The sequence below is a fragment of the Capronia coronata genome (genome assembly GCF_000585585.1).
Source record: "Capronia coronata CBS 617.96 chromosome Unknown acBCG-supercont1.11, whole genome shotgun sequence".
Classification (NCBI taxonomy): domain Eukaryota; kingdom Fungi; phylum Ascomycota; class Eurotiomycetes; order Chaetothyriales; family Herpotrichiellaceae; genus Capronia; species Capronia coronata.
Genome location: NW_006912903.1, coordinates 1,039,469 through 1,065,709, shown reverse-complemented (window position 1 = coordinate 1,065,709; position 26,241 = coordinate 1,039,469). Strand labels below are relative to the sequence as shown.

The 26,241-nt window shown below is 53.0% G+C and overlaps 10 protein-coding genes across 10 annotated transcripts; 4 read left to right on the top strand and 6 right to left on the bottom strand.

Annotated features, from left to right (window-relative positions):
* Window positions 1–227: 227 nt before the first annotated feature.
* A1O1_09158 (uncharacterized protein) lies at window positions 228–2,067 on the bottom strand (the record flags this gene model as incomplete). Its single annotated transcript, XM_007730014.1, has 4 exons — window positions 228–747; window positions 820–1,258; window positions 1,470–1,594; window positions 1,652–2,067. The coding sequence occupies 4 exons, from the start codon at window positions 2,065–2,067 to the stop codon at window positions 228–230; spliced, it is 1,500 nt and encodes a 499-aa protein (XP_007728204.1).
* Window positions 2,068–2,858: 791 nt separating this feature from the next.
* On the top strand, window positions 2,859–3,920 carry A1O1_09157 (uncharacterized protein; the record flags this gene model as incomplete). Its single annotated transcript, XM_007730013.1, has 1 exon — window positions 2,859–3,920. The coding sequence occupies one exon, from the start codon at window positions 2,859–2,861 to the stop codon at window positions 3,918–3,920; it is 1,062 nt and encodes a 353-aa protein (XP_007728203.1).
* Window positions 3,921–3,984: 64 nt separating this feature from the next.
* A1O1_09156 (uncharacterized protein) lies at window positions 3,985–7,730 on the bottom strand (the record flags this gene model as incomplete). Its single annotated transcript, XM_007730012.1, has 4 exons — window positions 3,985–4,140; window positions 4,197–4,710; window positions 4,760–7,518; window positions 7,572–7,730. The coding sequence occupies 4 exons, from the start codon at window positions 7,728–7,730 to the stop codon at window positions 3,985–3,987; spliced, it is 3,588 nt and encodes a 1,195-aa protein (XP_007728202.1).
* A 550-nt stretch (window positions 7,731–8,280) lies between these two features.
* A1O1_09155 (uncharacterized protein) lies at window positions 8,281–9,807 on the top strand (the record flags this gene model as incomplete). Its single annotated transcript, XM_007730011.1, has 1 exon — window positions 8,281–9,807. One exon carries the CDS (start codon window positions 8,281–8,283, stop codon window positions 9,805–9,807), a length of 1,527 nt encoding a protein of 508 aa, XP_007728201.1.
* A 431-nt stretch (window positions 9,808–10,238) lies between these two features.
* Window positions 10,239–13,615, bottom strand: A1O1_09154 (DNA polymerase delta subunit 1; the record flags this gene model as incomplete). The annotated part of the gene is made up of 2 exons (XM_007730010.1): window positions 10,239–13,160; window positions 13,214–13,615. The coding sequence occupies 2 exons, from the start codon at window positions 13,613–13,615 to the stop codon at window positions 10,239–10,241; spliced, it is 3,324 nt and encodes a 1,107-aa protein (XP_007728200.1).
* Window positions 13,616–14,048: 433 nt separating this feature from the next.
* Window positions 14,049–14,899, top strand: A1O1_09153 (uncharacterized protein; the record flags this gene model as incomplete). The annotated part of the gene is made up of 3 exons (XM_007730009.1): window positions 14,049–14,130; window positions 14,345–14,457; window positions 14,507–14,899. The coding sequence occupies 3 exons, from the start codon at window positions 14,049–14,051 to the stop codon at window positions 14,897–14,899; spliced, it is 588 nt and encodes a 195-aa protein (XP_007728199.1).
* A 197-nt stretch (window positions 14,900–15,096) lies between these two features.
* A1O1_09152 (serine/threonine-protein phosphatase) lies at window positions 15,097–16,187 on the bottom strand (the record flags this gene model as incomplete). Its single annotated transcript, XM_007730008.1, has 3 exons — window positions 15,097–15,821; window positions 15,872–16,105; window positions 16,172–16,187. The coding sequence occupies 3 exons, from the start codon at window positions 16,185–16,187 to the stop codon at window positions 15,097–15,099; spliced, it is 975 nt and encodes a 324-aa protein (XP_007728198.1).
* A 901-nt stretch (window positions 16,188–17,088) lies between these two features.
* A1O1_09151 (uncharacterized protein) lies at window positions 17,089–18,264 on the top strand (the record flags this gene model as incomplete). The annotated part of the gene is made up of 1 exon (XM_007730007.1): window positions 17,089–18,264. One exon carries the CDS (start codon window positions 17,089–17,091, stop codon window positions 18,262–18,264), a length of 1,176 nt encoding a protein of 391 aa, XP_007728197.1.
* Window positions 18,265–19,616: 1,352 nt separating this feature from the next.
* On the bottom strand, window positions 19,617–20,734 carry A1O1_09150 (uncharacterized protein; the record flags this gene model as incomplete). The annotated part of the gene is made up of 2 exons (XM_007730006.1): window positions 19,617–19,799; window positions 20,102–20,734. The coding sequence occupies 2 exons, from the start codon at window positions 20,732–20,734 to the stop codon at window positions 19,617–19,619; spliced, it is 816 nt and encodes a 271-aa protein (XP_007728196.1).
* Window positions 20,735–21,822: 1,088 nt separating this feature from the next.
* Window positions 21,823–25,376, bottom strand: A1O1_09149 (uncharacterized protein; the record flags this gene model as incomplete). Its single annotated transcript, XM_007730005.1, has 2 exons — window positions 21,823–22,338; window positions 22,389–25,376. 2 exons carry the CDS (start codon window positions 25,374–25,376, stop codon window positions 21,823–21,825), a joined length of 3,504 nt encoding a protein of 1,167 aa, XP_007728195.1.
* Window positions 25,377–26,241: the final 865 nt, after the last annotated feature.

The window sequence follows — 26,241 nt, the reverse complement described above, 5'->3', positions numbered from 1 at the left end:
ATAGCCAGCCTCCTTGCTCACCCACGCGAAAAGGTATTCTCATAATCAGCCAAAAGAAACCCCATCTTTGTTCATGGCGGTACAGATCCGTGGGATCTCCTTGAGGTCTTGTTGTTCCAGCTTCGTTGCAAGATAGACTCTCTTCCTAGAAAGTAGCCATGGTTCGCTGAATCCTGAATCCTGAATCCTGGGTCCCGGCTCGTCTCGTCGTGCTATGCCTACCCAACTCAAGGCAGTCCCAGCAACGCCTTACTATTCTCATAAACCACATAACTAATGCTGACGGCCGGAGCGACTTTCAGAAGGTTTGGCGTGACTCCTTTGAACAAGCCCCTGTATCCTTCTCCTTGAATGGTCTTCACAGCCACATCCCAGATGCCGGTGTAGGTCGGTGGATGTAGAATGGTTCCTTGCGCCTGCAGTCTCGTGCGGAGCAGGTTAATCGGATACACTGCTGTGGCGCTGATGGCTCCCGACGTCGCTCCAATAAATCCAGTGACAAGGTTGCTCATGTCGACGTCGTCTTCATGGCATCGGGCCAGCTTCGCCTTGCGTGCTAGGACGAATCGCTTGCAGTTTTCGAAAATGAACAGATCGATCGCACTGTAAGGGAACATGCCAGCAAGACCCATGCCAAGTCCACGGTAGTAAGGCTTCAATCCTCCTTGTTTCCACATTGTGCGTGCCGTCTGAAAGATGAGCGCGTTTCCATGCAGGCCGCCAGCAACTGTGTCGCATTGCATTCGACTGTGACAACCCCCGGGTTAGTAGGTGCGCGACATAGATCGGCAAATAGATCGGGAGGATTGGGTCACTCACAATTTGAGGGTGTCGAGCGGATAGACCAGGCACTGTGAGATGACGCCTCCAAACCCGCCGGCAAGGAATTGTGAAGTAGGTCGAAGATGCTTTGGGTCGGAACCTTCAAATTTGGCCAGAGCTCTCTTCGCAGCCTCGTAGGCGCCAAACTTGATCGCTGATTCAGGCATGACCTTGATGACATTGAGTCCATTGCCGGCGAACAGACTGCGCATACCACCCGCCGCCCATAAATCCTTGCAGGCGTCGATCAACGGCCGGCCAAAGTGCCTAACGGCCTGGAAGGGAGCTCCCTTCTTTGCCGCTTCGACAACTGCTTCCTTGGGGTTGGTCTGTGCGATCAGGTAGACTTTGAGCCGATCCAGCGGTGCAGTCGCGGTCCGCGAGATCATGCCTGCTAAGCCGCCAGCTATGAAATAGCCTGGGGGCGGGAGAAAATCTGTCAGCATTGTCAACTTTGTCAGACACTGACTCTGCGCAAGATTGTTGGTACGAGAGGTCGAGTGCTTGGCATGGGAAGAACATCTATACCCCGGACAAAGGTAACATGCGGAAGGTCGAATGAGAGGAACGTGACGCGGAAAAGTCACACGCATGTGTTATTCATGGGCAGCCTTGTGTTCGGTAAGTGTGCAGGGGAATGTCCCTACCGAATCCTTTCAGCGTGTCATTGATGGTGACATCTCCCTCTTGATTCACATTTCCCGTCGCAGAATAATAGCTGAGGACCGCCCCAAGACTGGATCGACCGGCCGGCAGAAAGAGAAGGAAATTCCTGAAACCACGTTAGACATAGCGACCGAAAAAGGCTTGTACCGGATTCAAGACATACCTCCATTCGTCAAACGTGATCTGCCCATCATGGTTGACGTCCACCTCATCAAAGAACTGGTCTAGTTTGGCATTGCTGATTGTGATGCCCGCCCTGGAAAAGGCCGACCGCAGCTCATTCTTGTCCAGTCCTCCACTGTTGTCTTTATCTATGCTTTGAAACAGCTGCCACAGTTCCCGCTCGGCATGTTCCACAAACGTTCGGAACTCATTGTACTGGATCCGGCCATCCCCCGAGGTGTCGACAGCATCGACGACATCGTGAAGGAGGTCGTCGGCGTTCTTGAGAGGGTGGTCGATGGTGCGGAGACCTTTCTTCAGGCCATGGAGATCGAGATGACCCTCATTCCGTGTGTCCAGAGTCCGCCATAATTCTTGAATCCGCTGATCGCGGTTCTCATGGGACTCTCCGTTCATGCTACCCCTTGTGTAGTAGGAACTGCGGCTATCTGTGAGGGAGCATGGCTGTTGCAGTCCTCACCAGCCAGGCTGTTGGGGGCGGTCGTTGGGGTCGGCTGTGGTGCAAATACAGATGTTCGTGAAGAGTGGAAAGATGAGAACCTATGCACCCGTTCCCAGAGAGAAGAACCAAAAATGGAGGGTTTGTGGAAGGAATTCAAGCAAAGGATGTTTTTGTTGTAAGTGGAGCTGCAAATGAGGTTCAAGTTTCGGATGTTGGGCGTCGCAGCCCACTGATGCTGATGCTGCAGTGGTCACATACAGAGCAGACCTTGAACGTGACACTCTCCACGAACCAATAGACAGGCAATTGGACACCTTGTCGTTGGTTGGTTGGATGGATAGTAGGCGACGGTGGGGTTTGTTTTCTCTCCTATAAAAGTCTCTGTGGCGCGCACATCCCGGGATTACGTAACCGGGAGGCGAGCCTTGCCAAGAGGGATACTAATCACGTGATATAGGATTCCACCTCAAAGTCGTCTTCGTGTTGAAAGCTGGCATCAACCTCCTGTGATACTCCACGTGCTTGGGCTCCCTTTGCATGTCCGGCTCCTCCAGGTGTTCCTGCAAATGACGCCAAATGCCGTTTGTCCGGACTGGTAACAACACTGTTTGACTCACAATGCGAAGGTGAGGTTGCTGTCACCAGAGCCAGAAGCAATGGCTGCTCCTCGAGAACTCCCTACGCGAACTGTCTGCACGACGGCATCCCAAGAAACTTGAGAGGGTCATAAATACTGCAGCGCAACATGGCCGCCAACTACTGGACGTCCACGCAGCGCAAATACTGGACATTCACGCCCGAGAAGCTTGCCGAGATCCGCGATGACTTGGACCGCCAGGCCGCCAAAGCCATCGAGCAGCACCCGTACCCCGACCGAAGACTCATGTTTATATTCCTGCGAGATCGACTTCTACAGCTGGCTAAGCGCCTGCCGTTCCGGCAACAATGCGTGGCGACGGCATTGGTCTACCTGCACCGATATTTTCTGTCGACCCCCATGCAGAATGTGAATTTGTATCTGCTCACGGCGACGGCGTTCTATCTTGCGTCAAAGACCGAGGAGTCGCCTCACCACATTCGCCTGGTCGCCGCCGAAGCTCGACAAGCGTGGCCCGAGTTTGTGCCCGGCGACGTATCGAGATTGGGCGAGATGGAGTTCTGCCTCATCTCGGAAATGCATTCGCAGCTGATCGTCTGGCATCCCTATCGGTCTTTGATCGCTCTTAAGGAGAACCAGGACCTCAAGCTCTCTAATGACGAGCTAGGCCTGGCCTGGTCAATCATCAATGATAGCTACATGACCGATCTACCGCTGACTTGTGCACCGCATCTCATTGCCATCATTGCCATGTTCCTCGCTGTGGTTTTCTTGCCAACCGCAAAAGCAGCCGGGACCTTGCGCCCAATATCTCATGACACTCTTGCCAATCCCGACTCGGGCCCCTTTTCTTCGTTAGTCGGTCGCCAGGCCCTCTCGGGCTCTTTCAACGCCGTGATCGGAAATTTGCAAATGTCGAATCACCCGGGGTCTCAGACCAACCCCGCTCCTAATGGCAAAGCTCGAGCCTCACTCAACGATTCAAGTTCGCAGCGTGTTGACAGGGAGAAGACCATCGCCGCCATCAAGGAATCCGAGAAGCTGCAGAACATCATGAGGTTCCTTGTGGAATCGGGCATCGACATCGAACAAATGATCGAGAGCACTCAGGAGATGATCAGTCTGTACGATGTTTGGGAGCAGTACAGCGAGAAGAGCATTAAGGATACTGTTTCTCGCTGTCTGAAATCCCGCGCTCTGGATAACTGAGGGCTCCTCTCCAGGAAAATCGTCCTGGAATATATACTTGTGTTTTGAACCGCCACGCGCCATTTCATGTCTTTGCGGCGTTCATTCCCGCCACGCCGAGTTCCTTTCGAAGCTCGAGGACTACGGGTTTCGTCTTGGTGACGGGGCTACTCCAGTCACACGAAGCGAGGGTTCGACTGGGGGCTTCCACATACAGAAGGTCAGCAGCAGTATTGCGAACCTATGCACCGGCGTCAGTCAGCTTCTTAACTTGGCAGGAGGGCCAGTTGAAACTACCTTTGGCCACCGATGGAGCAATTGGCGCGTTAGTTTGTCCAACGCCCTGGCTCGAAACTTTTCGGTCGTGATGAGCCTTGAGTAGAGATTCAAGGAGGCCTCGATCCTGTGAAGACTGGACGAGGGGCCGTGCAGTTTGTGCATGATGGTCCATATATCCTGCGCATTGTTCTCCGGGTCTGTGATTAGCTGGGACGAGAAGAGACCTTGATCCATCATGAAGCAGAAAACCCCAAGCAGAGGCACTACGTGACGGTCGTCTAATGGAGCAGCGAGCTGCTCCAGGATGATGGATGAAATTGGCGTCCTAAGATTGTCACGTTCGTCAGTTTCCAGAGACTGCAGGTACCAGACTATCGCGTTGCTGGTGGCGCGACAGATAGATTCTGTGCCTGAGGTCGCCGAAGAGATGATGCCCATGATGACAGGCTTGCGTGACCAATCCAGGGTGAGCAGTTCCAGAAGCTGTTGAAAATATGGGATCGTAGATATATCTTCAGGATGCGGAAAGGTACTGGCAAAGTTAGTCTGCGAGCATCACGCATGGCAGAGAAGTTACCTACTTCTTTAGGTCTGGCATGCCTGCACGTGTGTGCCAATAGCTCTCCAAACATCTCCATGCTCGAAACCGCACATTGTCCAGCTTTTCCGCTGCCAATTTCACAATCACCGGCATAACCGTGTCTAACAGGCCATCCATGATGTGAAGAGCTGCTTTGTTCGCGCGTAAGGCGTCTACCGCCTCGAGACTCTGGATTCGGAGGAGCGAGCCGATGTCTCCCCTCTGGTCGTTGGTATAGTCAGTCAGTCCGCGGTAGAGGGCATCTGCTATGCTGGTGGCATCCACTTGGTCAGACCCTGATGTCTCCATGTCCCGCAAGATAACACCAAGGGCTTCCATGGCATCCACTCTGGTCTCTATCTTGTAGCTTCCACTGACGAGACTGATGATGTATGCAAGAATCTTCTGGCGGAGCTCGACGCGTGGGTCTTGCTGAGCAAGATGGCCGTAAATCAAGCTCAGAGTCCTGATACGACCTTTGCTCGTCAAGGCCGAGGGCGCTTGCTGGCTGGCATCGAGCCAGTTTTCGACCATTGCGACCGCTGACTCGGGCAACATCAGCTCGAAGAGTTCCACGTTTGCGTCGGCGCTAGCTTGAACCACTGTATCTCTTGAGCCTGCCACTGTACAACGATCAAGCAACAAAGAAGCGGGTGACACCCACTCTTGCCGCTCCTTGGAGCGATCTGCCTCTGAAGCCGAGAGGCATTTGCATGTGATGCCTATCAGGGCACAAATCGCTTCCATTACAAGCTCCAGATCAGCCGATACCCGGCCATCCATTTTACCTGTGAGTCTTTCCAGGCGGAAGAGCGAGTTGCTGTGGTCAAGCATCCATGATGCAGCTGATTCTGGCTCTTTCTCAGTGACAGACTCCACTGCTGCGGCTAGAGCTAAAAGCAAGCCGTGTCTCGAGCCAGCTGCGCTTCCGATATTCGTTGGCTTCAGATCAAGAAGCTGGCGAAGAATGAGTGGAATGAGAGATAACGCCTCTGACAAAGGAATGGTCTTCGTTAGGAGCCGGGTAGAAGAGGCAGCCCATCGCCGCTGGTTCACGTCTGTGGCCCGCGCACCTCGCCATTCCAGGAGCGCTGACAAGAGAGTTTTGTGGTACATGGTGTGGAGAGCAGCTGCTTCGGGAGCAACTTCGATCATGGCTCGAGACAGCCGTGCCACTGCATGGTAGTCGACGATTTGTACCAGAGATATCCCGTTGAGGATCGTGTCCGGATGCCGTCCTATGAGCTCTTGGAGCGCCGCGGACGAAGCTCGTCGAATATTGCCTGAGGGATCCAGGCATGCCGAGATGACCATCTTGGCAGCTATCATCTGTAAAACACTGTTGCATTCTGCGAATTCGGGATGCTTTGCTTCGACGAACTCCGAGACATGCACGAGGCTCAGCTCTTCGGTGCTATATTTTCGAGCCACTGCCCACAGGCCGAAGCAGGCGGCGTCGCGAACACCAACACCAACAGAAGTCCCCACATTCGATCGCTGCTCGAATTCCAATCCCAGTATCAGTGCCTGAATGATTTCTGCGAGCAAGTAAGGCGGCGGCGCACGGCGAAACAAGAGATGAGCCAGAGTCAACATCAACCCATGCCAACGCAGTGGATCTACCGCAGATATGTTTTTTCTCATCTCACCCACCTCTGATCGGGCCTTATCCGTGATGGGAACGAGTTGATGGCTGTGGCGGTCTTCCAGTAGAACGTGTTCTTGAAGACATGCAAGGACTGCTTCAATGACTTCCGCGGACATGTCAGCATCAAGCTTGAGAGAGACTACGCTGAGCGCCTTTGCTGCAGACATTCTGACCGGTGTTTCCTTGTCGCTGAGCGCGTCGAGGAAATACTGGATACTCTCTTCAAGCATCATGTTCAACTGTGCTTCGGGAATGACGAAATTGCTGGAATCTAGCGACATCGCGTGAGTGAGGGTGACTCTCAAGATCTTTACAATCAATTTCCTGGCAGGAGCAGAATCTCGAATAGCGACATATTGGGTCCCTGGGTCGGTAGCGATCTTCAGGACTGCTCCAAATAGCTGTTCAAGATACGGAGCAACTTCGGTGTCTGAGCCAGAATTGGTGATGCTATATATTAGCGACAAGAGTCCCAGCGCCGTGTAAGGACTGCGGACCACCAAGTCCGCGTCGGAAAGCAGCCTCTGTGTAGCATAGTGCATGAGTTTCAGATGCAGATCGTGCGCCTGCATATCTTTGCGCAGACACAACCGCACAAGGAGGATACTGGCCGCTTCACGCTCTTTGCCCGAACTCTCCAGCTGTGGAAATGCTACCGATGTAATATCACCTGCAATGCCTGGAAGATTCCCAAGAGCCTCAGACAAGACCGGGTCAAGCGGGTGGTTGTTGGAGATTGACATGTTCGCAAGTTCGAAAGGAGCAAGCATCAAGTGAGATAGCCACAGCATCATGATGTAGCGCTCCTCCCAGACCATTCCCAGAGACGAAGCGTTCCAGGTTTTGAAGGTTGACAGCATAGGGGCCAGGAATCTGGGCTCGTTGTTCAAGAGGCGTACAATGACCTTGTAGCCTCTGACCTTGCAGAATGAATAGAGCAGACGACATATTGCCCGTGGCAATGGGGACACAGTGGCTATGCCATGCCTGGAGGACTGTGCATAGTGATCGCCGGACGTTGTGATAGAGCCAACGAAGGCCTCGCTAAGAAGCTGAATGTGGTTTGACAACTCGGGGTCGAGGAGTTGAGGCCATTCTTGGAAGCGGTCGAGCTAGGTCAAGTCAGCAAGGCATCACACGTGGGCGGTCCATGAAGGAGACCAACAAGCAGCCTTAATTCCTCGCATTTTGAGTCAATCACACGCAAACGCCGTGTTTTCTTGGGGGTGTTGACCAGCAGCGGCAGTTTGTGTCCTAGCTCCTGCAGGAGAGTGCCTGATGCCTTGTATAGTTTGACATCGAGGTCCTGTTCCGCAGCATCCATGGGAACAATGCTTGCGGGTACCTTTAACGAGGCTAGAAAGGAGACGGTGGATGGAGTACGTGCCTAGGTATTACGGATGTCATGAAGCCGAACTCAGATGGGCGACACGGTCATGTGATCTCATGTTGACCTAGTCCTCAAACAGAAAGGTCCCACCCTATTTTAAGCTTAATCTGATCTTAACCCCAGTTGCGGCAGGCACGGACTTCAACCCTGAAACCTGGAGTGCCGCATGCAGCAGTTGCCAACTTCAGAGTTGCGGTGTCTGCCCAACTCTTGTGCTCCATAGCACCGCCGAACAAAGAAGTTGGTCTCTAGCAACGGAACGGTCTTGCCTTCGTGCACTTCCGCACCTTCAACATGGTGCTCTGTATACGGGCGAAGGCTGCGCCCTGTCTTAGATCTGTTGTTCACAGGTGGACTGCCTCTTGTCAACTTCCTGCTTAAACTTAGGCCAAGTCATCCCATGCAGTGCCCATCCGTCACAGACCATACCACAACTTGATGAAACCCTACAAAGAGAGGACTGTATCTCCACTACACAACGATCATGTCGAGATCGATCTTTACCTCCACGTTTCGAGTCCTGTCCGATTTCCTCAGACCTCCAGTACAGACTCCAACCCCGAACTCCGCCGAACTACAAGGCTCCGCTAGGCAAGTGGACTTCGACGACGTTGTTGGCCAGCAAGCCGCTGCAACACATCGCCAGCAAGGAAGAAAGCGCAAGGCTGAGGAAGGTGATCTGGAGGTGCCGCCATTGAAGCGTGGGATGATTGAAGATCGACACCCTCTGCGCCCCAATGAAGACAATCCCGGTGTAGACATGACCCAACATGGAGCCAACTCCTTTGCAGCGAAGAGTACTACTGGGATGCGCAAAGAAATAGAGCGAACGTTGATGCCACCTCCACCTACACCCCACCGATTTGCCAACTACAGACCCGGGCAACGCGGGGAAATAATGTCAAAGCCGGGTATGACTACGTGGGCCGATGAAGATACTATGTCGTTTGCGTCCTCTGCTTTGAGAAGGAGAAAAGTCGAAGACATGGATGACCATGCTATGGAAGACGCAAGAAGGCATGCCGCAGCCATCAGGCTACCCCCGAGGTCAGGAATCTGGTCGCAAACGGAGCGTGAGCTCTTTTTCCATCTTGCCTATCGGGGATTTGAAGCACTGTTACCTGAGAACTGGATGCTTGACTTCGATACCCTACCAATCAGTCTCTTCGCACAGGGAAACGCCGCAGGTGTCCCGGTCATCCACAACGTGAGAGACAATCAATTCCGAGCCTCCCATGCTCTACGCCGACTCTTCGAAATTGGTCACGACGTGCGTGACCGAACTTATCTTAGTCCCGGCTCGAGAAGAGAGAAGGTTCTCGAGCGGGCGGTTAAACGGTACCTGTACTGGGCGCTGACGGATGTTGGACTGCGACCTTCGTCAAGGTCACACCAGATACCCGTCCATGCCTTGGTCACTAAACGCGCCGGTCTTTCTACCCTTCAAACACTGGAAGAGATAGCCCTAAAGCTACACCACCTTTCGCTACGGCATCAAAGGGCTCGGGGCCTCCATCACAGTATTGAAGACGAATCACTGCATGCCTCCAACGTGGACGAGACTAGAGTCGTTGCTGACGACGATTCCTCGCCGACGCTCATCGGCCTGGTCATTATCTCCTCGGTCATTGCGATCGTGACACTCAGTCCATTTTCTGTTCAGCCGGCGCAGCAATCGATTCGTCAGACAGCCTCACCACCGGGTTCCGAGCCTGACATTAACTCCTCGACTCTCGATGCTTTAGACTTCAACCCCGATAGGTTGCGGATTATTGCAGAACTCGATTTCAGTCAGCAGGATCAGGATGTCTGGAACGCTCTTGGGGTAGCCATCGTCGCAATGCAGATCCGGAAAGAGGCTTTGAAGGCGAATGCTGGGTTATCCTACGACGACATTGGCGGAGCAGGTGGCGATGCAATGTCGATAGACGGGTCAAGGTTTGATGATATGGATGAAACGTTTGGGAGTGCCTCCAAAGCCGAAGCCGGAGTGGACGATCCGGACCTCTGAAAGGAATTGGAGCGGGCGCTTCGACGCAGAGGTGGGAGTATGTGCAAAGGGCTATACAAGTCGATTGGAGGTTCAAAGATGTACTTTTTCGGCTTAAGTGGTGGCAGGCCTTAAGACTACGGTTCCTGGGCGAGGGGGCTGAACTGGACCAAACAGGGGTTGAGACACGAGGAGCAGCCAGGACGGAATCAAGCAGATTTTCCTTTGTCACAAGAGATACCCAATACAGTTAATGTTGATGCCTTCCTGACATTTCTTGCGCTTTGTCCACAATCCCTAGTGGCCATTGAGTATTTGGTTTCCCGCGCAGAAGAACTCCAGAATAACACAAATCATAGCCTCGTAACCCGCCAGCTGATGCTTCATGGCCGGCGCTGTCGTAGCCGGTGGAGGAGTAAATCAATGGCGTCGCCACCGTCTACTACTAGAGCCTACCAGATGGCCCCGACGTCGTGATCGAACCGCGAGAGCTCACGGCCACCCTCTTCGACCTCTTTGCGGGCCTTCATGCGCATATAGAAGATAGGACAATCCCTGGAACTGCAGAGGACCTCGGAGTGCATGCTGCCCTGGCAGCGCTGGCACTGGGTCCAGAGACGGCTGAAGCGGACCTCCAGCTCGCCGACCTTCTTGACGTGTTTTGTGTAGAGCTCGCCGATGCGCGGCCTGCAGTTCTCGCAGACGGCGCCCTTGGCCTCCTCTGCGCCGACCAGCGGCTTCTTGCAGCCCATGCAGGTCTGGGTCTTCTTGGCGAACTTCATCAAGCCGCCGAGCGTGGGGGCCGCGACAGAGATGGAGCGGGTGTGGTCGCCGGCCAGCAGGGAATTGGCGCGGCGCTCGCCGAGGATGGGCTCGAAGATGCGGCCGAGCGGGTTGGCCAGCTGGTTGTCGAGATAGTATTTGGTGTCAATGGGGACGTTGTTCTCCAGCACGTAGATCGGGTCTTCGGATTTCTCGTAGTTCTTGCTGCCTCCTGCGCCCTTGACAATCACATAGGCCACTCGGTCGCCCAGCGCGGGCGCCGACCCTGCGTCGCGCTTCTTCATGCGCTCGGCGAGCTCGACGTGTGCTTGCTTGGCCGTGTAGTCGCTCTTGCTGAGGGCTTTGGTGATGACCAGCATGCTGAGGTCGATCTTATTCTGCAGCAGATTGGCGATCGTCTCTTTGACGTAGTCCTGCGCGCCGTCCAGGTCGCGATCAATCAAGATTTTCTTCAGCACAGTCTCAATCACAATCTGCACCAGTCGGCAGTTGTCTCGACGGACCGTTTCGATCCCTTTGGTGTCCATCTTGTCGTACTTGTCGGGGTTGGTCCAGTACAGACCGGCATATCTCTTTTTGTTGATCAGCAGGTACGGGAAGTACACCTTCTCGAACTCCAGCTTGATGGGTTTGATGAACTTGGCCGAGACATAGTCGGCGGCTTCTTGTCCCAGGGCCATGGTTTTGGAAAGGTCTTTTTCTCCGAACTTGACCATGACCGAATCGGTGTCACCGTAGATGACCTGCGCGTCGTGAGAGTAGCCGTTGGCGATGGTGTATTTTGTTTCGACTTCATGCTTGGTTTTCTCAATCATTTGTCGCCCGTAGGCCGTGGTGCTGGAGGCAATTGCGAGACACGGTAGTTTCCCCACCGTGGCGCCCGTGAGGCCGTAGACAGAGTTTGCTGATACTTTCAACGCCAATTGACGACCGTTGAGCACTGCCTTTTTGAAAGGGTCCTTCTCAACAGCGAGCTCCTTCTTCGCGCGCTTACGTGCACCCAACAACTCTTCCAAGATTTGGGTAAGCAGTCCTTTCCGGACCTTTGCAGTGCAGAAGAGGTCACCGTTGGGCGTCAATATGTAGTCCTCATCCTTTTTCAGATTGAGTTTCTCGATGATGTTCTTGTTCAATAAAGTGGTGTAACACAAGTTGTGAGCTTGGATGATGGATGGGTACAGTGATGCAAAATCAAGAGTCGCAACAGGCACGTCGTAATAGCCTCGAATCGGCTCGATCACGGTGGCACCTTCATACTGTTCGTCCGAAGCCTTCGTTAGAAGGTTCGGGATGACCAACTGTTGCTCCAATGCCTTTCGGAAAAGCTGACTGATGAATTTGACTTGTTGACCACGAGATAGCAGATAGTTGAAAGGCACACCGGTGACTCTGGCCATCTCGGTGTAGTTGACCAGACACATCAACTTGTCCATGAGACGTTGTGGCAAATAGGCATCCTTGAGACAGTACACGGCTAAACGTCGTCTCGAATCTGGCGTGCCATTGAAGAGTTCAGTGATCATGGTATGGTGGACATCCTCCTTCTGCTCTCCGAGAAAGTGAGCACACACGGAGTTCAGGGTGTAGCTGCGCAACTGATGGTCCCTCTGGACGAGCTGGAGTAGATCCAGTTGGATGCGCCCGTTGGTGTTCGTAGCCTTGGTGTCACGGTTGCCCATCTGCTTGCTGGAGAAATTGGTGTCTTTCGCTTGCGACACCACGCTCTTCAGCCGCGACCAGTATGGAAACTTTGACAATTTCAAATGCTTTGCTCGATCGAGGAGATATGGGAAATCAAAGTTGGCGATGTTGTACCCGATGATGACGTCTGGGTCGACCTTCTCAAGGAAATCCCTCCAGCCCATGAGCATCTTCGACTCCGAATCGTACTCGTAGATTTGCGTATTGACGATCAAGCTGCAAGTGTCCAGCACAAAAACATTGCGTACGAATGGTCTCGAGTCACCGTACTTGGTCACCACGTTTGCGATTTGGATGACAGGATCTTGGTTGGCTTCTGGGAAGATCCCTTTGCGACCGGCGCATTCAATGTCGAAAGACAGAATCCGCAAGGGAGCCATTTTAGCCCACTCGCCTTCGTGCCCATGGGCGATCAAGTCTCGGTAATGACAGTGTGCCTCGATCTGGCAATTGGACTGACGTTCGTATTGAGGCAGGACATGGTACTTTTTTGCCGGGACCTCGACCCAAGACATTCCAGCAACGCCGGTATCGATCATAAATCGCAGAACATATTGGATGATGTCGAAAGTCAAGATCTTACTGTCAACGCCCTTCCACATCCCTTTGTAGTTGGCAGCACCGTCCTCGATCGAGGTCCGAAGCCTGTTGATATATTTGGGATCGGTCACTGTGATTTTCAGATAAGGGCTCTTCTGATTGCCCTGAAACCCATACAGGTTCTCCCGGAGCACCATTTGCACGGAATGGATGACGGGTTGATGCTGAGCCAGCTGAGCCTCGAGATACGCCTTGTAACCCTCCACATCTTGCCGCTGGAAGCTGACGGGTGCCGCGACGTATAGATAGTGGAGGAAATCGGTGACATGGAGGAGGATGGAGTGTCCAGTCTGTCACAAAGTCAGTTCAGTTGCGTTGTCATAGATGAGCGATATAGACACACCTCTGAGACGCCAAACATCTTCAGCGTTGTCTTTCCACCGTGCAGCGTACCCTCTTCAATCTCTATCTGTTGGAAGCGCAAGGCGTCTCTCTGAGGATCGAAATCGTCCAGGCTTGGTCGATCCCATTGCTGGTCTTTCTCGGCATTGCTCTGTTTCAACCCGGAAATATCCTGGGTCATCTTCTCCAGCACTTCGGTCTCAAACTGGCTCTTGGGCTGGCTTGAGCCCAGCTTCGACCTGAAGCCATTGGGACCTGCCTGAGACGACCCGAAACTGACATGCGGACCATTGCCGTTGAGCTTTCGCTTCTTTGCGGAGGGAGGGGACTTGACGGCATTGTGTGTATTGGTGGCGTCCGTAAGCACTCTCTTCTTGGCCTGGTCAACCACACGTCCAGGCATGATGGCGGTTGTGTATTCAAGGTGAGGACAAGAATGGCAAACGAACGGACAACGGTATGGGCACGTACTAAGAGTGAGTGTAATAAAGTCGCGCCTCTGTCGCGTCAGGACATTTGCGCGTCATGCTCTAAAGCAGCGACTAGAGTGGGGTCAATGTTTGGCCTGTTTGGTCTGTTTGATTAGTTGGCACCATTTACTGCAGTGGATACTAGTATTTCTCAATTGGATCTAGTGTACTTTTCACATGCCCCTGTCTCTTCTCTTGTCTGACCGCCTTCCCCGTTGATGTCTCAGACGTCCTCACATATCACTCTCTCCTCTGTCACAATCACCCCAGAAAAGAACAGTGCATTTACGTCAAGAAGAGAGCAAGACGATACTAGTCAATTCGAGCCTGAACTCACGGTCACTAAGCTCTTCCTCTTAGACCAATATGGCGGACGATCTTGCAGTAGACAAAACCCCAGGTTTCAAGGTGGGGGAGAAGAAAACACTGGACGAATATCAGAAACTGGGTGAGTGCCACGGTCATACCCTACTCGCTGTTGTGTCTCCTTCATGCACGACCCTGCACATTGACATACGTCTTTGTGAAGCCAAGCAAAGGGCTACCATTGGGATGGAGGATTGTCTAACACCATACTTTTCTCCCATTACAATTGCACCCCCTTGGCAGCCAATCCCGTCCATAGACTCGTCAAGTCGAAGCATGACTAACTTGCCCTGCAGACCAAGAAGATGAAGCCCTGAACAGATGGAAGGCATCTCTCGGCCTTGCCACTGGCAAGTCAATCTCCAACCCCAATGACCCTCGCCTGTGTATCATCAAATCCCTCGCCTTGGTAAGTGACACGAACGCGCTTCAGTCGACGGCAACCAACAAACAAGCAGGAAGTCGAAGGCAGACCAGACATCACCATCGACCTCGCACAGCCAGGCGCCCTCGAGACGCTGAAGAGCAAGCCATTCACCATCAAGGAGGGTAGCAGATACCAGATGAAAGCGGTCTTTGTCGTCCAGCACCAAGTTCTCTCCGGTCTCAAATATGTGCAGTCCATCAAGCGGAAAGGAATTCCTTTGGGTAAGGATCAGGAGATGATCGGCAGCTATCCTCCTAACACCGTCGACAAACCAACATACACCAAGAAGTTTGCTCCGGAGGAGGCTCCTTCAGGTATGATGGCTCGGGGCCATTACGACGCGGTCTCTCGTTTCGTCGACGACGATGATGTGACCCATCTCAAGTTCGAGTGGTCCTTTGATATCGCCAAAGATTGGAAATGACCCTGCTAGTGGATGGCGAATGCCTGGACCTCGACTTGCTCGATCACAAAATCTGCGGCAGGCGATATGCGAACTTCTCATAATTTGTCTTGCGAGGTTGTCTGTGACGAGGGAGGCCTGTTGGTAGCTATGCTCAGAGATGGCTCGATGCGGGACTGAACCTGCAGGCGTGCTCAACGATCGAGATGACTCAATGACTAGAGAAAGTATTCAATGTGAGACCCTTGACCATCCTTTGCTTGACTCTGCTGTTGCTGCTGTTGCTGCTCGTTGCGATGCATGTCGTTCTCCGGGGCTGCATCGAAGATGTTGAAATACCGATCTCCGGCGTCGCTCACTTCCAGCACGCTCGCCAGATTGCCACATCGGTAGCAATAGTTGGGGGCACTCCAAACAGTGCTGAGCCGGTCATCATACAGTATCTGATAGCCTTCCTGACACAACTGATGAGCCCGAAGGATATGTGACATGCTGTTGACCTGTAGGAATTTCTTGACCACATCCCCTCCAAACGTGTAGCCTGCGCCTCGTGGTGAGAGGGAGAATTCGTCCCGGTCTGGATCCGGGTCTGACCAGACCAAGTCCGCCATGGGTCCTTCATGCGGTATCTCCCGATATCTATCAATGATCTTGATCTGGTCGATTGAATGAATTGAAGGTGACAGGCCACCGTGGACGCAAAAGATCTGGTTGTTGATGACCACGCTCAAGGTAAGGAAGTCAAACATGTCGGTGAAATAATGCCAAACATTAGCATTGCCATATTTTCGTGCACATTCCGTGTAGAATCCGTATGACTGTGTGACACCTCGTGATTCATGATTGCCGCGGATGAGATGAACGCGCTGGGGGTATCGTAACTTCAAGCAGACAAGCAGGGAAATCGTTTCGACGCTGAAAAGACCGCGGTCAACATAGTCGCCTGGTGTTCTGTCAGTTTCTGTCGTCTCACTCTCGCTGCCATAGTCATACCGAGAAAAAGATAGTTTGTATCTGGACAGAAGCCTCCAATCTTGAAGATCTCCAGCATGTCAAAGAACTGGCCATGAATGTCTCCAACAACTGTCACCGGCGCAGAAATGTGTACCACATTGCTCTCTTTCATCAGCATCTCCTTTGCTTTTGCGCATATTGCTTCGATCAAGGACTCGGCCAGGAGATTCTTCTTGTAGAGTTGGGAGATGCATTCGTCAAGATCGATACTGGCTGTGAAGGACAATAGTTAGCGAGGAGATCCCATCGCGACTGATATAAACCTGGACCTAAACATACTGGGTAACCCAGGCATGACGACGGACTGACTGTCAAGGCGGAAGTGCTAATGTCGCCACGTTGAGACCTCCGGGTGCGATCAGGGAAAGTTCCTCGGCGAACAAGAGGACCTGCGCTGCTCGGTCATGGTGCTGGCTCAGAAACGACGAGGACTCGTTTGCGCGGGAAGACAGGGTGAAACCTGTCAGCGGGAATACAGACCAGGCATTGCTTTAAGGTGAGAGAGCGAAAGTAATGGACGGTTGTGTTTGTTAGCGTTTGCGCAGGGAGAATTAATAAAGAATATGTGGTTAGTAGTAGTACTACTATAATGACGACGCCGCATTCGCCGCAGTCCAAAAAGGGGCCAAATACACTTTGACCTCACTCGCTTCTTCTCTGTTATATATTCCTATCCTCTTCAGTTGCTTCACCATCCAGTGGAGTCCACCGCACTGTTATCTATCAGCCCTCCTGACCTTGACTATGGAGGCAACCGTCAGCCTCTCTGTGGTGTGTGCCGTGATGAAGCACCCCAGGTTTGTCAAGTGCAGTTTCAACCACTCCACGTTATGTACAAAGATCTTGAAGGACAACCATGCTCTGATGCTCATTCTACCTGGAGCACTCCAAGTGCCAGACTGGTCACCGTCTAGATGACTTATGGCGGCCTCCTCATGATGAACAAAAGCAGACTATGTGCCCTTCACCTACAATTCCCTATTGTCCTGTTTTTCCCTTCACTCAACTCTGACCTTCACTTAAGTTCACTGGTTTTTCACCTCTCCTCACCCAGTCCCCTGTGTCATCCCTTCTTGTTTTTTTGCATACCTTTTACAGGAAGTGCGTCGCAGAATCCTATCTCTTTTCATGAATTTGTTAAGCTTGCACAGCCAGGTTTATTCTATCGCGACAATTCTCCTCTCGTCGTGTTCACAATGGATCTGAAAACCTACCTTGCGTCAGAAGACTGGCAGAGACGCCGTTCAGCAGTCCCCCAGCGTGGCCTTACAGAGCCGTCATTCCACCAGCCTGCTCTTCGGTGGGATGGTCATGATCAGCATCACCCTCAGAACTATGAGCGCGATTCTGGTAACAATGCGCTCCTGTACTACCAGCAAGTTCAGCCGTCCCCGGATTTCCATGGCGGCCACAATCCACAAGCGCATGCAGACCAAAATCACCAGTACAATCCACAAGCGCAGGCAGACCATGAAGACCAGTACAACCCACAAGCGCAGGCAGACCAGAATCACCAGGACATTCTGGAAGCAGCGCCATGGCAACCAGAGACGCACCAGGAAACCATAACTGAAGTTTACGAAGCAGAGGCCCTCGAAGGTTACAATGATCCGTACGCTGAACTTGCCCGTCTCGACTTCCTATTGCCTAACCCGACTCTGCACTTGAACTTCATCCCAATGCCGCAGTCAACTCAAGCACCAGGTGCCGCCACGGAGGCAGCAGATTGGTTGGAGTCTCAGGAACCTCACTTCGTCCCTCAATATCTCCACGATTTCAACGAGAATGCCCATTTGCCGCCCATCGGCCAGGGTCCTTTCTTGCAGTTCTATGCCAACGACCCGGTGTTCGTCCAGACAGACTCGAACGGAAACCTCTCAGCCAGACACCTTGAGATTCGTGATGGGCCGATTCAGCACGCTCGCTTGGCTCCCACTCCTTCCAACCACGACCTTGGAGGGTTTGTACCCAACCACGCTCTTCAAGGGTTTGCAGATGCTGGTCAGGAACATCATCGCCAACTCGTGAATTCTCCCATTCTTGTTCAGCCCTACGACATTCGCTACCCTCCTCCGCGGGAGACCCTGCCTGCTTTCTCGTATGGATTCGCAGAGGAAGAGCAACGTCCTGACGATCAAGTCTACCCGACCATAAACAGCGACGTGGAGCAGGTTGCCGAGAACAGAGGCAGAGGCAGAGCTAGAGGCAGACCGAGAGGTAGAGGAAGGAATAGGACCAACAACAACCGCCAGAACCGACGTCGTGATCCCGATGAAGCGTCGCCAGATCGTCGATCTCGATCGCCCACTGTCGCAAACAGCCCCCCTTCCTTCGAGAACCGTCACCGCCCATGGAGAGCCCAACTAGGCTGAGAGCGAGCACATATCAATGCAAGCTCTCGCCTGAATGATCAAGACGAAGGTGATGGAGATATGGCTGCAACGCGATCCGAGTGACTGAGGAGAGGAGAGAGCACAAAGGAGAGAGGAGCGAAGCTCCAGTCACAGCAGGGGATGTCAGCAAGCTTCTGAACCGACCAGTCGGTATCACAGACCCAGCTAGCTTATTCGAACGGACCGCTCTATGTGCTTAGAGATGTGGTCTCAGGATCATCGAGCTGATCGATCTGAGAGATCATGGTCGTCTGTGGTCGTCCATGTCTATCACGCAGCCCAGACTCGACCAAAAAGTGTATGATGTTGTCCAAGCGAACGGCGGTAGTAGACCGTCCACATGCAGATGCAGATGCATGTACTCTTCAACTCTTTCTTAGCTAGCAATCGTTCAATGAAAAAGGAAATCACAAGAAGAGATCCCACCAACCTAAAGTAGACTTCCCTGTATCGAGTTGATTCTGCCTCTGTTTCGCTTGCCTTCGAAGGGATGTTGTCCATATTGATTACTACAGTGCCTTAGGTACCTTCCAAGGTTATTTATTCACATTACCATGTACTAAGATAGTACTACGTAGTATGGGTCTTGTAGTAAGGTACTGAACTATGTGTCGTTCCAGTATATCCCTCAAACCACCACTCCCAGAACTTGTAATTCAGGATTTATCATGCGAGTAGTATCCTCTCTATAAAGGGCAGGTCCATTCAAGTAACGCAGATCAAGACATGCAATACAGACAGAGAGAACAAACACAACGGTGGACCTTCCAAATATATTGACACTTTTCTTGTATGTATGTATGTATCTATATACCTACCTTCCATCTCCCACAACATCTAAGCTTTTTAGTTATCACCATTCCCATATCCACTGCGCACTTCAACTCTTCGATAACGGAACTCTGCTCTCTTTGGAAAATGAAGTCTCGCCTCCCGGAACATGGTTCCTGAAACCATCTCTCGCCTCTTCACGTCCCCGGGGGTGTAGAGAGAATGTATTCCTCAGTGATATCCCCCCTTCACCGAGATCTAAACTCTCGTCCGAAGTGTGATGCAGCCTCAGAATCACGATTTTCTATGCATGACCGTAGCAGCAGCCTATAGAAAGACAACCTATCGTCAGCACGAGAGTCCGTGTAACAGATGACCTGAAAGAGGGTGTACGATTCGAAGGCCGTTCTGAACGAGAAGACTCTGGACTGTTTGCTTCTTTTCCTGGTCTTCGCCCCTTTTCTTCCGTCTCCATCTCACAGATGAAGCTCTGGGACAAAAGGAGAGCAGATGGAAGGCAGAGGCAACGGAGCCAAAGGGATGTGAGGATTGGAATGAGCCTAGGGATCGAAACTGACCTGATGATTCGGAAAGATCAACGTATCTGCAATCACGACATTTTCTCTCCGGCCGGCAGCGAAGACGACCACCTCGGCGATATCGTCCGGGGTGAGTGGTTCGACGCCTTTGTAGACAGCGTCGGCTTTGGATTTGTCGCCGTAGAAGCGGACAACTGAGAATTCCTGTCAATGACAATGACGTTAGTATCGGATCACAATAGAACAGTGTTTCTGCATTGCGCATCGCTTTTTGCATGGTATAGAATCCAGCAATGGATTTCTTGACACAAATATGCAGCATACACCATACACTTACTGCCATAGACAGACAGGCAATGTATATGCTTGAAGCAAGGAATATAGGGTTGTGCAAGTATCTAAGATACCTTCCCACACAAGGGTGTAACAGAAGTTCGACACAGGAGATAGGAGAAAGAAACACCGCCGATATACAAACCACAAACAAACAAACAAACAAAACTTACCGTCTCAACCTGGCCCGGATCGACCTCAATAACCCTGATCCTCGTCGCAATCAACTCCTTCCTCAAGGCATCAGTGAACGTGCGCACAGCCGCCTTGGTGGCACAGTAGATACTGCCGCCAGGATAGCCCTCCCTGCCCGCGATGGAGCCGATATTGATGATATCGCCGCGCCCGCCGTCCGCGCCGTTCAGTTTCTTCTTGAAGATCGGCAACACCGCCTGCGTCATGTTGATCAGCCCCGTCACATTGGTCGCCCACATGACATTCATGTCTTCAGCCTTGATATCCGGGGCCTGGTCCACGCCCTTGACCAAGCCCGCGTTGTTGACCAGGATGTCGATGTCCCGAAACTCTTCAGGCAGACTGGGGATCAGGTTGGCCACTTCCTGCGGCTGGGAGACGTCGAGCTTGACAGGCAAGACCTTGACGCCGGATCCGACTTCCTTTTCGATCGCCGAGGCCACCTCTTTCAGCGTGTCGATGCGCCGCGCCGTGATGATCAGTTTGAGGCTGGTCGGGCTGGTGCGCGCGAATTCCTGTGCGATGCTGCGCCCGATGCCGGACGAGGCGCCCGTGATCAGGATCGTCTTGCCTTCGAGGCGTTTGCCCATGGCGGTGATGGAGGAGGACATGTTGCGCTGGAACGTCCGGGTTTTGGACGATAATGCAGACACAGATACAGAGACTGGTAGGATAGTGTTACGTCTCGTCGGCGACCGCGGGCGTTGGCTGAAAGAGCGGGAGAATGGTGGGAGCTTCAAGTTCTTCGTGGGTGGAAGCGTGTGCGGGGAAGTTGGACGGAGGAGGAACGAAGACGACGAGGAGAGTGCGGTGACTCTGCGGGCGAAGATGGAGGTGGAAAGGACAGCGGGATGGGGAGGCATGTACAGCACAGAACAACGTGCAAGAGAGAAGACGACAGATACGAAGCGGGAAGTAGAAAGACCTCAGACGATCGAGTGCGGGTATCAACAATTAAACTAAGTCCATGTGATAGCCGCCCTCCTCTCTACCGATTGAGGCACGGTTGATAATGCACCGAGGGGAAATGGGGGGTATTCTACTCTGTAGCTATCTCTCTAGCTATACTCCCAGTCTGTCAGAAGGCCGAATTGCAACAACTGGCCAATCAATTCTCCTTATCGATTGTATCGGCGACAAATCCGCAGCCTCGTGGAGCACGTGATGATGTCGTAGCCGTAGGGCGGTGGTGCTATTGACTCTAGAGTATCTATCAGGAGAAGATAACGACAGTGAGAGAAGGTAGTGGAGGCTGACACGTTCTACAAGCCACACCAGACAGGTCGAACAGACTACTTTTGTCCAAGAAAAGGAACATGCTCAATCCGTTATTCTCCCCGTACACCCTCCAGTCCATCCCCTGACTTGAACCCGGGTGCCGATATCGCAAGATGCTCGAGGCCATCTCGGTACAGCGCAGCATACAGAAACTCCCGGCTGATGACCCAAGAGCCGTGGCTATGCATTAACTCGTAGTCTTGCACGGAAACACCATAGTCGTCGAAAGAAGTGAATCTCTGCAACATCACCCAAGCCCTAGTCTGCCCCGTTGACCCCATCAGGCGCACATGTACCACAGACGAGGAGCATGCCCGGCTCATATGCATCGATACCTGCTTATTCGGCTCTTTCCCCTCTCCCCAAGGCGCAGCAGACGACGCACTTCTATACCAGACAAAAGCGCGTCGTGGGTGTGAGTTTATAGGAACCCGGATTCCGAAAGCAGACGGGCAATCTTCTCCTCTTCTCGCTCCCGTGGCTCGATCTTCAAACTCTCGTTGTACAGCTCTTGGACATTCCGGGCACTTTTCATGTTGTCGGAAATCCACTCCTGCAACTCGGGCACCGGATTGAGGCTGTAAGGCACGTTTTGGTACTGCTGGATATCTCGAATCACTTCGGCGGTTTTGGTCCGTTTGGAGAAGTTGATGAGTTCCGTGTTCTTGACCAGCGACGCAATCCCATCCTCGATGAAAATCAAGTCGGTCAGATAGACTCCCAAGAAGGGAATACAGGGAGGTGTCGCAGCGTGCAGCGTTTCCCGGTATTGCACAAAATTTTTCGTCGATGAGATGAGTTGACGCATCGACTCAAGCATCGCCCTCGTCTTCGGGTTGACCGCTTGCCAGGTTCGGTTGAGCCGCAGTATCGGAGCGGTGCCGAAGGCCGACACGATTGCCGTCACGGCAGAGAAATTGTTCAACACTCGACATTTCTGGCGGGTCAGTCAGAATCTCACGACGAGAATAGATTGGGAAAACTCACCTCAGCGATGGCCACAAAGTGTTTGATCACCACCACCCTCTTCTTGACCTCGGAATGGTGCAAGATCATCTCCGCAACCCAGTTGGTCAACTGGTTGGAATGCAGGATCAGGGCCTGCACGTTCGGCGCGTTCTCATTCTTCTCCGACTTGCCCTTCTTCTCCCATGTCTTCGCCAGGCATTCGACTGGCTTGATCTTCCCATATAGCCGGGATTCGATGATGGTCAATTGCCGAGCAAACTCCGTAGGGTCGATGTCAAGGAATTTCATCTTCTTCATGTTCCTCGGCAGGATGGGTGCAGGTGCGGAATTGGTGAGCGTGAGAACCAACTTCTTGGACGATGTCTCTCCTCCTTTCATCCGCTGATCCACTATGTTTACCAGCACCTTGGTGGCCATTTTGGTGCTGGCGTACGTGCTCTTTGCGAAAGCCGCGATCTTTTCAAGCAAGGCTTTGCTCGCATCATCATCCGTCTCCATCCAGTACAACTCCAGCCACGTCTTGAGAATATTCAGCACTCTGAAACGAACCGGCTTTTGTTTGTGCTCCTCCCAAATGGAAAATTCGTCCCGCGTCAAGCCAGCCGGCGGCTGTAGGTTGAATCGTTTCACTAGGAGCTCGAACAATTCCGATGCACTGGTGAACGACCGATATGTGAGGAGGAAGGTGGTGGTGAAGTTCGTATCAGGCCGATCATGACGAGTCAGCTGTTCCACCAGCCCGGTGAGCGTGCCGCTCTTGACTTGATGCGGCTCGGTTCTCTCGTCGTATGTCACTTCATCTGCATGGTCAAGCCGGAGGTACCACGGCACTTCATCTGAGGCGCTAGAATCCATGCTACCAGCTTTGAGGTGAGTCAAGTTCGGTGGGATCTGCCCGAAGAACTGTCGCGCCTTGTCTTTGGTCGGAGGCCGACGGAGCTTCTCGGACGCGGTGGAATCTTGACCCAACGTGTACGACTTGGATTGACCGACATCCGCCAAAGCAGGGCGAAGATTAGCCGCCTGCACAGAGTCGCCTCTGAGATGATGACTCTGGTAGGTCTCCCCTCCGTCCGTCATGCGGTGATCTCGCTTGCTTGTCGATCCGCTCGGGTTGAGGGACGTCGCCGGAAGCAGGACCTGTAAAGCGTACCCAATGCTGGAGGCGTGCGTGTCCAGTTGCTTGCATGCGCCTCGGACGTTGTTCATACGCGTGTCCAACGACTCGCCTCGAATTTCCGCCCACTCATCTGGGAGCGGTGCTGTCACTGCCTGGCAGGTAATGATCAATTCACCGATCGCATCGTAGGCCTTCTGCTTCTGTGCCCCAAAATCCACCAGCGACGGTTTCTGAAACACGTTGCCCAAGGCCGACAAATCGATTGACTCGAGATGTGTGATCCATGGCCGGAAATGCTCGATCACGACACTCGCCTCTTGACAGATTTTGTCGCCAATTGCGGACTGCCGTGCCGGAGTCACAATCTTCTCGGTCAACACGAGTGACTCCTCTAGCCGGCGGATGCTCGCCACCAGGTGCTTCTTCAACTCTTCAAGCCGGTGTAGCAGATTGGCGTCAAGTGGCACAGATGGACGGGATCGAACCTCTTCGTTCGAATCCATAAACGAGACCTCTTCCAGATTGGTCCTATTCTCAATGTTGTGATCCCGCCAGTTTCCTCCGACGTGGCTCCCCAAGATGAACCCGGGAAACAGCCGTGGTATCTCTTCACCTCTCTGTTGCCGCGCCACCTCGACGTACCCATAGACGCCATTCATCACCCCATCCGCCTCTTGTAGACATTTTGTTAGAGCGTCCGTACCCGGCCAGTCGGCCGCAGCAATGTGGGAAGAGAGGACCAGCTTCGAGAATTTGGACATCATCTCACGGAAGTGAGGGTAGAGGGCTTTGTTGGAGGATATGATGGAGGGAACCCCAGAGTGATTGTCAGTAGTGCCTGAGCCTGCGGCCAGAAGCATTCTCAGATGATCCGAGATGTCTTCTGCTCTCCGGACGTAATCTGCTCGAGTTTGGGTACGAATGGCATGCCGATAGGCGTCAACCGCAGTTCGCATATTCTCTACCAAGGCATTCCAAGTGACTGGCGCCGCGGTCGTATCATCAAGGAAGTACCTCGCCATGGGAGACTTCGTGATCATCGGTTTTGGAGGTACTGTGAAAGAGGTGGCTGTGGTTCCTAGGGGAGGCAGGGTCATCGAAATACCGGTCGAACCAAAGGTACCGGTGAGAGTATTCGGCACTTGACCGCCCGCCTGTCTGAGGGCGCTTACATCGATGGAATCCATAGAGGTGGAGGTGGAAATGCTACCAGAGGTCATGGAACCCTTTTTGCGTGAAGAGACAAAAGATTGTTCACCGTCCGCCTCAGACGCGGAACCATCATAATCCTCCTCATGCTGCCCGTACCCTCCAGCCATCATTTCCGGCGGCGGTCTTGTCTGTTCCGGCACGTGGAAATGGCTGCGCTCACGCGGGCCAGTCTCTTCTGCACTCGTAGGTGTCTCTAAAGGCAGTTCCATTGTGCTGACCCCCGTCAAGGTGTTGAAATAAAACAGCCTGCCATCCGGAGTCGCCTGAGGGACCCAAAACGCCGCCTCTTCTTGCATCTGTGTGCTCCCTCCTTCAATCGGTAAATCGGAGTCTTCATCTTGCGTATGCCCGTCGGAGTCCTCCTCTTCCTCATCATAATCTTCCTCGGTTCCTGACCCGGTACTAGTCTCGCTCTCATAGTGGCCTCCAGCGCCGGTCTCCCTCAGCTCGTTGGGATCAGTTATCTGCGCAGTGTAATTGCTGGGGAACCAGCCCCGAACATCGTTGATCACACCATCCCACCAGCCGCTCTCCAATTGTGTCAAGACCTGAATGATATCCCCCTGACGAAAACTCAGGCTGGTATGATCATCCGCCTCATAATTGTACAGCGCCCGGACATATATGGGCGGAGGAGGTGGTGGCAGGTCCGGGCTCGCAACATAGCCGTTCATAGCAGCCGCCTGAGCAGCACGTCGACGTGGCGAGAGGCCACTCATGGAAGTTCCTGACCGTGGAGCGGATTGTGCTGGTCGGGCGGGGCCTGTGTATTGAAAAGCCGCGGCAAGCGTCGATCCAGACTTCGTGGACGGTTCTTGTTGTGAGGTCGAATCTTGTGCTACTCGGCGGAAACCTGACATTGCTCGAGGTTTCACCGACGAGCATCGATTTCAAGGCCGGTATCTCGCGTGTCAGAGCACAGCGAGGCAGGCAGGATCTGCATGTTCGACGGCTGTGCTATGCGGGCGAGGGAGTGAGGCAGACTACGTAACGCCGCCGATGGGTGTCGTGGTATGGGAAAGAGGGTTACGAGAGGCTCGACGATTGAGAGCGAAGCACACGAAGTCTTTGGTCGACCGCAGTGGCAGGCAGGTGTCAGTCCGTTGCACGAAGAGGGGTGGAGAACTGATAGGCGCCCGGTCGAGGGAGAGGACGGACACTCGAGTGGTCGACTCGGTAGGCGGCTATCTGCAACAGTTCTACCAGTATAGAGACAGCAAACAGTATTCCTGTCCGAATAGGACGACAGAGGGTCAAAAAGGGAATGGGGATGGCTTTCGCTGGAAGGACGGATCCAGCCAAAATAACGACGAACATGGAGATCAGGGATTGATTTGAGGTGAGGCCAGTGAGATGATGCCTGACCGGGGGGGTTGAGTCGGTGTCTTGTCTTGTCGTGTCTGTGGTGGAGAGCGACCCCTACCGTAGTACTACTACGTACTAGGATGAGGGCATCGGTTTCTCTCCTGCACTCGCCTTCTGTTGCTTGCGCCCGACCAACCTATCCATCTGTCCATCTGTCCATCTATCCATCCATCC